At 34.8% G+C, this 11292-nt stretch overlaps 1 protein-coding gene across 1 annotated transcript; it reads right to left on the bottom strand.

Moving 5' to 3' along the window:
- Nucleotides 1-709: 709 nt before the first annotated feature.
- On the bottom strand, nucleotides 710-3523 carry LOC135123618 (tRNA (cytosine(38)-C(5))-methyltransferase). Its single transcript, XM_064048428.1, has 3 exons — nucleotides 3210-3523; nucleotides 2690-3162; nucleotides 710-2637 (listed from the first exon to the last, which is right to left on the bottom strand). Exons 1-3 carry the CDS (start codon nucleotides 3283-3285, stop codon nucleotides 2164-2166), a joined length of 1023 nt encoding a protein of 340 aa, XP_063904498.1. The 5' UTR covers nucleotides 3286-3523; the 3' UTR covers nucleotides 710-2163.
- Between the last annotated feature and the right edge of the window lie 7769 nt (nucleotides 3524-11292).

Here is an 11292-nt window from a genome sequence, read left to right as displayed (position 1 = left end):
AAGAAGCCTAGAATAATATTTTTTTTACAGTTTACAATACGTTGGAATCACATTGTATTTTTTCTTGTTCTGACAAACACAAAATTAAAAACATAAGGGGCATTTGTTGATTGATTTTCAAGGTTTTATAAAAAGAACTGGAACCACAGATAAGGGGAAAGAATATGAGTAGGTGGCTCTCGCCACTATAATTCGTGAAGGATCCTAGAGTAAAAAAATTCCATATTCCTAATGCCCTGTCTTACAATTTACAATAATTTCGACTTCTTTTTTTTTGCTAAAATTACGGGTATTAAAGAATTTGTTGATTCCTTTTCAGGGTTTTATAAAAGACCTGGAACAACAGATGAGGGACAAGCTCATGAGGAGGTGGTTGTAGCTACTACAATTTGTGACGGACCTTGGAATAAAAAAATCCATATTTCTAGTCTCCCCGATTACAAATTACAATAAGTTGTCATCACATTATTTTTTTTTTGTTCTCACAAACAAAATGTTAAGAATGTAAAAGTAGTTGTTTGTTGATTCATTTTCAGGGTTTTATAAAAAGAGCTGGAACCACAGACAAAGGTAAAGATTATGAGGAGGTGGCTCTCGCCACTACAATTTGTGAAGGAGCCTAGAATAAAAAATTCCATATTCTTAATGCTCTCGATTACGATTTACAATACGTTGGAATGAATTGTTTTTTGTTCCGACAAACACAAAATTAAAATTATAAAAGGGCGTGTATTGATTGATTTTCAAGGTTTTATAAAAAGACCTGGAACCACAGATAAGGGGAAGGAATATGAGGAGGTGGCTCTCGCCACTACAATTCGTGAAGGATCCTAGAATAAAAATTTTTTACAATAATTTCGAATTCTTTTTTTGTTAATATTAAGAGTATTAAAGAATTTATTTGTTGATTCCTTCTCAGGCTTTTATAAAAGAGCTGGAACAACAGATAAGGGAAAAGATAATGAAGAGGTGGCTGTAGCCACTATAATTTGTGGCGGTTCAACAAAATTTACAATATGTTGGAATTATATTGTTTTTTTTTGTTTGTCCTGACAAACAGAAAATTAAAAATATAAAAGCAAGCATTTGTTGATTGTTTTTCAAGGTTTTATATAAAGAACTGGAACCACAGATAAGGGGAAAGATTATGAGGAGGTGGCTCTCGCCATACAATTCGCGGAGGATCGTATACAGAATAAAAGTTTCTACATTCCTAATGCCCTCGATTACAATTTACAATAATTCGCAATTTTTTTTTGTTTTCACAAACAGAAAATTAAGGATATTAAAGCAGTTGTTTGCTGATTCCTTTTCAAGGTTTTATAAAAAGACCCGGAACAACAGACAAAGGGAAAGATAATGAGGAGGTGGTTCTAGCAACAATTTGTGAAGAATCCTAAAATAAAAAATGTCCCTATTCCTAATGCCCTCGATTACAATTTACAATAATTTGCAATTCTTTTTTTTTCACAAACAGAAAATTAAGAATATTAAAGCAGTTGTTTGCTCATTTCTTTTCAAGGTTTTATAAAAAGGTGCGGAACAACTGACAAAGGGAAATATTATGAGGAAATGGTTCTAGCCACTACAATAAAAAAACATTCACATTTCATCAAACGATGATGACTTTCGTGCTTTCGACAATATAATTATTAAATTTGAAACAGATAAGGGAAACAAAGTATGAGTAAAAGCGGTGCAGTTGAAGCACAGCGAAAATTTCCTTTAAAAATAGGATTTTAGCATCATCAAATATTTTAAAACCTTTCAAGAAAACATCAAGACGCAGATGAATTAATATTATTTACAAATCGACCATTTAGGTGCAAGAACTATGTAAAACTCTCACTTAAGGATGAAGGATTTTACATTTAACTTGTTCAAGCAATAAGCAGCTTAAAAATTTTTGTGAGAAACAAATCATGTGTATCTGTTTAAAATAGAAGTTCCATCAACTGTAGGCTTTCTACAGCTATCTTCTGCATTACTTTGAAATAAAAGGTGTAGAATTTTTGGAATCCTATGAAATCGTCCTTTACAAAAAAATATACTTAAAATTTCATAGGTTTCAATGTGACCATCACCTCACATAAACTGCAGCCGTCAGTTGTAAGGAAAATATATAATTGGACTTTAAATTTTTTTAAGTTTAGTACTTAGTACTTATTTCAACAACTTAATTAGTTCTGCTACTACTTTAACATTTATGCTATTTCCCAAGAGCATATATCTTTGCCTATTTTTCACACTATCAGGAAAAGAAAAAGATTCTGGAAAACTCATTAACCTGCTAATTTCACGTGGAGTAAAAAATCGCAATTTCAACTTTTGCGCTAGTTGTAAATATTCTTGACTTTGTGAGTCCAATGTTGAAAGTTGTTCAAAAATTGATCTTACAATATCCTCAGGTTCTTCAGTGAAAACACTACCAGTACCTTCAATGTAACGTCCATAAGCTTTAGTAAAACAACAGGAATTTCTTGAATTCGAGTGACATATATCTAGGATTTTAACATGTTTTGTTAAAATTTTGTCTTCTAGGTACTTGAAACTTGAATCCTGATGTTTTTCTATAATTTCACCAATATTATAGTTGTTGATATTTTCACAGTTGTGTGGAAGAGGTAATTCAGTTTTCTGTAACAAAATGAAACATTATTTTATCCTACCAAAATTATAACACACATACTAATATTTCCACATCAAAATTAAAAACTGCAGGAGACTTCTTTGCTAAACAGTAATATCGATGCCTAGTATTTGGCACCCCAACTTGTGTAGGACTTAAGATAAACTCCTGATAATTGAAATCGCATTTTTTTAATGCATCAATTAACAGATCTCTCATTTGTGATGTTTCAAATCCTTTCACATTTTCAATCAAAATACGCTCGATGTTTAGATCTGGCAAAATCTTTAAAATGTGAATAAATGATTTTGTTCTTTCATCTTCAACATCTAACTGTAATCCATTTCTTGTGAAAGGTTGGCACGGGGGCGACATCAAAAGTGTATCGACGTCTAATTTGTTGATGAACTTTGGACTAAGACTTTGGATATTACGGTTAAATGACGTCACGTCCGGGAAGTTATGTTGATAAACTAAATTAGCAACCGGATTTATGTCGATTGATGCCTTTACTTCGCCCTCCACGCCACTACCTGAAATTAATATAATAGGTTTTGTTGATAGCGTTGAAAATACGTACATTTTAGGGCAAAGTGCATTCCGCCAATTCCACTATACAGCTCTAGCACTTTCATTTTGGGATTATCATTTTTCATGATTGTTAGGTTATGTCGACGTGTCGATGAATTTTTCAACTTCACATTATTAAACTACGTAAATTATAATACCAAAATACTTTGTTCTTAGTATTATCATTTTATGAGTGTGTATAAATGCACAAGAACACTATTTTGCGCGTTTTTAATAAGCACACATTTCTACTACGTTTCAGTTCACATCTCGCTTTGAGCTTTGACGGTTTTTTTACTCGTGGCGTGTGACGTGTCGAGGTGGGCGTAGGCGTGGCACACTTATGGTCAGTGTTGCCAACGATAAACTTTATCACTGGCGTTCCCAGCACAAGTTTGTTTCCCAGATGGCGTGACAGTGTCCTCAGAGATTTTTAAACTTCTTATCAATTTTTTATGGCTATAAATTTTATTTTTACTTAAGAAATATAAATATCTAAATGTTGTATATCATTCTAGTCGCAGAAACCAGAATCCGTCATAAAAATACCGTGTGATCGGAAATGATTGTGTTTGTTGGCAATCCTGGATCTTTAGTTGAATGATTTCTATAATTTCCGGTTGTCAGCTGTCAAGATTGGCATATCTGTCACGCAATTTCTTCAGTTATGCCAACATGAAGGCAAGAAAAGTTTACATTTTTGTTTAAAAAGCACTGCCAACAGACTCAGTTATTTCTGACCACGCGGTATACGTTGTAATTTAAAAAAATATAGGTTTGTTCTACATTGTCGACATGTATTGTACGTGCCATATTTGCAATGTATTAAATTAAGTTTCTCCCTTCAAATTAAAAAGAATGGCGTTAACAGAATTTTAAAGTCTCTGTCCAAGATATTAGGCCGCGTAGTTTAGGCTGAGACATGCTGTATATTAAAGATGTTAACATTTAAATATGACTTAGTAACAGATGTTTTGAAAGTTACTGTTTCGATCTGGAGTTAGTTTTTGATAGGTTTCCCGATTCGTCGTGCGTTATATTCGGTGATTTTAATCTACCTCATCTCCTTTGGGATGGTGATGATATTAAGATTTCTTAAGACTTTATCAAGACTACGAGTGCATTTATGAATTTAAGGCAAATTAACAAAATCCCGAATAGTAGAAATGTCTTTCTTGATTTAGTCTTTTCTAATATTCCGAATCTTGTAGTTGATAAGGCGGAATTTATAAATATTACCTCAAAGTATTCATCATATACCGTATTCGTGGTAACGTAAGTTTGGCTATTATCAGTGGCGTAGCATTTTTGAATAAACAAGTTGTCAAATTTGGCAAACTTTGTTATTCGAACGCCCATGATTTGAACACACATTTACCATAGAGAAAATTATCGTGTATTTTTGGAAGGCCGCAATTGTATATTAAAAAAAATTAAAACCAAAGATTAACCCCGACCCATACCTGCCCTGATCTAAATAATAAAGAAGTTTGCATTCGTTGGCAGACCCTGGGGGCGGAGCCTAATTGCAAAATCCATATTTTTTTATAAAAATTTACCATTTTTAAACGTGTTTCAAGTTTCTAAGAATAAAAAATTTATCACAATTGAGTTGTGGTGGGTGGGCGGGGTTTTTATATTTTGCGTTTTTTCTTAGTGTGCATAGTATTCTTTGAACGATACTCAAAAACATGTTTTTAATTTCTTGTAAAGATATAAAAATGTTGCAGTTAAGCTCCGCCCCCTTCGTTCACGGCGAATAAAAAAATACTCACAATTGAGGTAGGGTGGGTGGGCGGGCTTATATTTTGCCTTTTTGTTTTAATATGTGTAGACTTCTTCTCCGAACATTGTGATCACCCAAACACCCCGCCTTAAATTGACATGTGAAAAAAAATGAAAGCCCGCGAAAAATTTAAAAATTCAAAATTTGGCCTTGGCTGTGATCGGCTAACAAAATGGCACCTAAGTTGTGTTTTCGAAAAATGGCGGGATACGTTCAGATGCAAATGGTGTACCCCAAGGTTGGAAAACTACCGCTAAATAAAACACAAAATTAATGGAGGACACAAAATTATTTATCGCAATCGCTTTTCAGCTCAAAAAAAAACTTATTGAACTTTGGATGAAATTTAAATGAAATCAAATTAGAGATAGAGAAAAATTGTATGAGGTGAAAAATTGCAAAGGTAACAAATTTACGAGAGATTAATGTTTGCCACACTTTATCAACGAAGTAGTAGTAGTGATGTCTGACAAGAACGCACGTGTGATATGTGCTGTCTGCGATTCGGCCGAAGACGACACTAAGGCCTTAATTACGTGCTCTGTGTGTACCAAAAGCTTCCACCCCCGATGCGTTAATGTGAACCTACGAGGTTTCCATAAGAAGAAGAACTGGATATGTAACACCGCTTTTTGCCGTGAAACCTCCGACGATTCCGAGGATATGGAACTCGAAAGTGACATTTTTCTGGACGCAGATGACAAAGTAGTGGATTATAAACTTTTCCATTACATTTTGAAACAGAAAGATGAGTTAATCCTCGAATTAAGAGGTGTTATCAAATTAATGAAGAGTCACATTGAGCTACTACACTATAAAAACCCTGAAAACCCCGACAAGAAGGTCGGTAAGAAACCTGATAACGATATCGCCAACAGCGCTGAAGGCGAAGCATCAAGAGAGACAGCAGTTATGGTCGACACGATTGAACACATAAAAACGAGAAGCGACACTACAATCAAAACAAACTCGAAATTGCCAAAAACGACCTTAAACGACACAAAAAAGGACGCTAAACATCATCAGACCCAAAAGAAAATAAGCGGATCCAACAAAAGCAAAGTAGGTGATACCTTCGGCGTCACCAAAACATCGAACACGCCGAGACCAAAAAACGACACACCTAATAAAAAGTGTGTTATTGGGATAAATAGTGATTCCGGTGCTTTGAAATCATCACCAGCAAAAGCATACCTCTATATTAGACGACTTGCCAAAACTACTACAGCCGATGACCTGAAGACGTATCTTATGAACGACTTCCCGGAAGTGATCTGTGAACTACTTGAAAATAAACACGAAGAAAACCACGCCAGATTCAAAGTAACCATTAATTTTGAAAACCTCGAAAAAATTAACAAACCGGAATATTGGCCAAGCGGAGTTTTAATATCAAGATTTTTTCACCCAAGGAAGCCGCCGCAGCACCACAAATGACCACGGTAACCAAAGATTGTTTAGGAATTCTGTTCTTGAACATTCAGTCCATCCGTAATAAATCTTGTGAATTAGAAGGCTTTTTAGCAGACAAACTTGACAAATACTCCATTCTCTGTTTTAGTGAACACTGGTTACGTAAATCAGAGTGTGAGTGTCTAATAGTGAACAATTTCCAGATTAGCTCCTTCTCCTCCAGATCTGAACAAGGATATGGGGGCTCAATGATTCTGGTACAGAATCACATTGAATGCACTGAAATTTGCTCTGTATTACACCTATCGAGGAAAAATGTTTGTGAGTTATCAGCCATTCAAGTGAGTTCTCTCGATATTGTCATCATCTCACTCTACCGACCGCCATCTGGTAGCTTTCTGGAGTTTTTACATGTGCTTCAGGATTTATTAAGTTTATCTTGTGTTGTCAACAAAAATGTAATAGTCGGAGGCGATTTTAACGTCTCTTTTCTTGATAACAATGGGAAACGTAATGATTTGTGTAACTTGCTATTAAGTTTTGGCCTTAGTAGAACATGTAATTTTGTAACCAGAAAAAATAACTGTATAGATAACATCTTTACGAATATAAACTTTAAGTATCACAATACTGTCCCTGCAATTGTAAATTTTTCAGACCACACGGGACTACATTTCAAACTTAATTTTAATGCAGTTAATTCAAAAGTTTCTAATAGCTCTCAATTGTTTAGACCAATCACGCTTCTAGGTAAATCACTTTTCCATAATTACCTACTTAATGTAGACTGGTCCTTTCTGAATTTTGGCAGTAGTGAGATCAATGCTCTGTTTAATACGTTTATGGAAATTATACATAATTATTACACTCTTGCTTTTCCGGAACGACGAATTTCTGTCAATCATTTAAAAACTGATGTAAAATGGTTTAGCGAAGATCTCAAAAAAATGAGAGATAACTTAAGTTTTCTTGACGATTTATACAAATGCAATCCATGTGACGAACTTAAAAAAGCCAGAAATGCCTACAGGGCTTTATATCGTAATACTATAAAAAATGCCAAAGTGACTGCTAATAACTTAGTCATTAATTCCGCTGCGAACAAACAAAAAGCCATGTGGAAAATCATAAATTCTAAACGCAAAAATGTCTTAGTCCACGATACATCAAAAAGCGGCATTTCTGTACAAAACTTTAATTCGTATTTCACGAGCATTGCCTCTGATATAGTAAAAAATTTACCTAGTCCTAAGCTTGATCCTGTTGTTTCTCTTTGTGTTAATAACTATGATATTTTGTGTCATAACTATTTTATTTTTAAGGAAGTATCTGTTGGCTTTGTACACGGTGTCATTGCAAGTTTAAAAACGAGTCGAGCTAGGGATATATTCGGTTTAAATGTGGAAGTACTAAAAAGTATTAAGGATATAATTGCTAGTCCATTGACCAAACTGATCAATGCATGTATAAGAGAGGCTGTTTTCCCAGATTGTCTCAAGAAGGCGGTGGTAGTGCCCTTACTTAAAAAAGATGATCCCCAAGATATAAATAACTATCGGCCTATTTCACTCCTTCCCGTTTTCTCAAAGGTTCTTGAAAAAGTCCTTGCAATTCAATTGGGCAGTTATTTTGAAGACAATAACATTTTCTCTGCTCATCAGTTCGGGTTTAGAAAAGGTAGATCCCCTGTGGACGCACTGCTTTCTCTCACTGACAAGGTATGCAATGCTTTTGACTCAAAGGAAACACTTCTAGTAGAATATTTGGACCTATCAAAGGCTTTCGATTGTATGTGTCATACTACCCTTATTCGTAAGCTTTATGCATACAATTTACATCCCCTGAGCTGCAGACTACTAACTTCCTTTCTGAGCAGTCGTATGCAGAGGGTAAGTTTTGAGGGGAAACAATCTGAAGATATCCCTATCAAGTTAGGCATCCCTCAAGGATCTATACTCGGGCCGCTGTTATTCATTATTTTCACAAATGATTTCGCATCGCATTTGAAAGAAGGTGGCACTATTTTATATGCTGATGACACTACTCTGACCAGCAGTGGAAAGTGTTTACAAAAAGCAGCAGAGAGCGCTGAAACATCGCGATTAATAGCTTCCGATTGGTTTAACAGCAACAACTTAGTAATTAATAAAAAGAAGTGTGTCAACATGCATTTTACTCTAAAGCTCATGGACACTGCAAATTTAGATTCTTCCACATCCCCGACATTTGAACATTCTGTCAATTTCTTGGGTCTAACGTTCGATTCCAAATTACGATGGGATCTTCACGGGGATTGCGTAAACAAAAAAATTAATAAAAATATATATCTGCTACGCAACCTAGCATCTAATGTATCGCAAGTAACCCTAAAAGCTTGTTATTTCGGCATAATTCACAATATTCTTAATTATGGCCTACTTATCTGGGGCCATTCTTCTTCCAGGCACCGCTTGTTTGCAGCGCAAAGAAGGGCCATTAGAATCCTTGCAAACTTACACTACAGGGCCGACTGCCGAGCAGCTTTCAAAGAATTGGGAATTCTTACGTTTCCTTGTATGTTCATTTTGCAATGTTGCTTATATGTAAAATCGAATATATCTAGATTTCACACTCATGCAAGCATCCACCCGTACTCTACTCGTCGTAGACACAATTTAAATCAAGAATATGTACGCCTAGATAAAACTGCTACTGGCCACAGATATTATGCTTCCAAATTTTTTAATGCACTACCAACAGTAATGAGAAATTTAAATATACATGTATTTAAAGATACTTTAAAACGTTTGTTGATAAAAAATGCGTTTTATTCGTATGAAGAATATTTGTCTTTTAAATTCAAGTGATGTTCATTGTGTGTGTACTTGTAATATTATATGTGAATATGTATTTTTTTTTTTTGACCTGTGCAAAAACAATTTGTTGTAGCATTAATAAACTTTACTTTACTTACTTTACTTACTTTACGATTCAAACAAAGAGTTTACATTATGTTAAATTATGTTTTCATCCAAGTGACTGGTTACTTAAAATAATTAACTTTGAGAGTTTATCGTAAACTGGTTACCCCAACAAAACACATGATAAATAAACATAAAAAATATCCAGTCAGTGTTGCGAGGAAAAAGCGTCTCGGTGATGTAAATTTTAGCGTTGCGAGGAAATGCCTCGGTGATGTAATCAATCTTTAACGTTGCGAGGAAATGCCTCGGTGATGTAATCGATCTTTAAAGTTGCGAGGAAATGCCTCGGATGATAACTGCCAAAGGGAAGACATTATTTTAACCCCCAGCTAGTTCACGATATTATGGATTTTGTTAATTTTGCTGCCGTTATTAATAGTTCAAAAACCACAGATTCAGTTGTTACGTCTGGCTCACATTTAAAAAAAAAATCATAAAAACAGGGTAGTTTTCTTTATTTTTAGCATAAAAATCTGGCTGACATTTTTAAACAGACCATAAAAAAATGGGGTAGTTTCCATAAAAAATTTATGTTTCAGTAGATAAAATGAGCCTAAAAACAAGTCATTTACTCAATTTTTTGTGTTTTTGAAAAGACCTCAATGGGCTGTTTTTCAAACTCAACAAACTTCAACGACTAAAACTTGAAAATCGACTCATTTTCCCAAAAAATTGATGTTTTTAGGAAAATCTGAGTTAGAAGCTAGGGGTTAAAAATAAGGGTAAAAAGTCAAATTGAACGACTAATAAGAAAACTAGACGTAATAATCTGAGTTAGAACATTACACATATTAGACTACTTAGATACTACCCACAAATTCCCCTAGAACAGCTACCAACTACCGGAAAAGAACTAAACTTGCACACGGTTACCCATGTTTAACGATTTTAATCAAATTTGGTCACAACACCCATGTCAATCATAAGACAGGGGGGGGGGTGACAGTTCTACCAATTACAAGCAAAATTTGCTAGTACTATCTGAAACTGTAGTTGCTGATAATTAAAGCTCGAAATGTATGCATCAAAATATCGAAGAAATACGCTGTGTTAACACAAACATCCCGCCTTAAATTGACATGTATGTGAAAAAAAAAATTGAAAGCCCCAGAAATAATTCAAAAATTGAAAATTTACTGCATTTTGTTTTTGAAAAATAGCGGGATGCGTTCAAATGCAAATGGTGGACCCCAAGGTTGAAAAAGTACCGCAATATAAAACACAGAGTAAATGAAGGAAAACAAACTTTGAATGACTTTGAATGAAATCAAATTAAACGTTCTGAATCGATCACAAATTTAATAAAAACAAAGCAAAATCTGAAGTAAAGTAACTGGATACGAATGCACAAGTTATTACGGACGTGTGTCGGCAAATTTAAATTATGGCAGTCAACAAGCACACAAAGTTTTAATAAAAAAACTATCCAGCGGCACCAGAGCGTTATAAGAGTGTGGCGATGGACTATATCAATTTCATTCTAGAACACAACAAAAATACCCATAGGGGGCGTTGTAGCACGAACGGAGTTTGGGGTTCCTGGTCGTGGCTGTTCTCCTACCCACGACAGTGATTCTATCTATCGCAAACACTGCCGCACAGTACTTTTCTATTACGGATATACCGTACGAGCAGGCCGTTACGGTCGCAAACTCGTGGTTGGGTCTTGACTATTGGGCCAAGTCGACTTCTATACAGAACCTGCATCCTTTGTGCAGATGACGCGATATTCGGTGTTATTTACCTCAATTCCATTTTAAATGTTAAATTCTTATGACTCTGATATTAACGGCAACTGAACAAGTGTTAAAGTTTCAAAAAGAGCGATAAACAACATTTAAACTCGCCATACAATCTTGTGAAATTTGAAACAGCAAAGATTGCTTATCTGAGATTAAGATTGGACATTAGCAATTCGTATGATGGAAACA

This window comes from Zophobas morio, unplaced genomic scaffold (genome assembly GCF_036711695.1).
Source record: "Zophobas morio isolate AGI-343-1 ecotype UQ-CSIRO unplaced genomic scaffold, CSIRO_AGI_Zmor_V1 ptg000006l, whole genome shotgun sequence".
Lineage (NCBI taxonomy): Eukaryota > Metazoa > Arthropoda > Insecta > Coleoptera > Tenebrionidae > Zophobas > Zophobas morio.
Note: the sequence above shows the minus strand (reverse complement) of the source record. Positions and strands in the feature narration are given on the sequence as shown.

Bases quoted from the DNA above. Each gene is read 5' to 3' on its own strand.
- LOC135123618 (XM_064048428.1), bottom strand. From the start codon at position 3,285: ATGAAAAATGATAATCCCAAAATGAAAGTGCTAGAGCTGTATAGTGGA. The intron at 3,163-3,209 runs GTACGTATTTTC...TATTAATTTCAG, and splicing joins AATGCACTTTGCCCTAAAAT to GTAGTGGCGTGGAGGGCGAA. The intron at 2,638-2,689 runs GTATGTGTGTTA...ATTTTGTTACAG, and splicing joins ATTTTGATGTGGAAATATTA to AAAACTGAATTACCTCTTCC.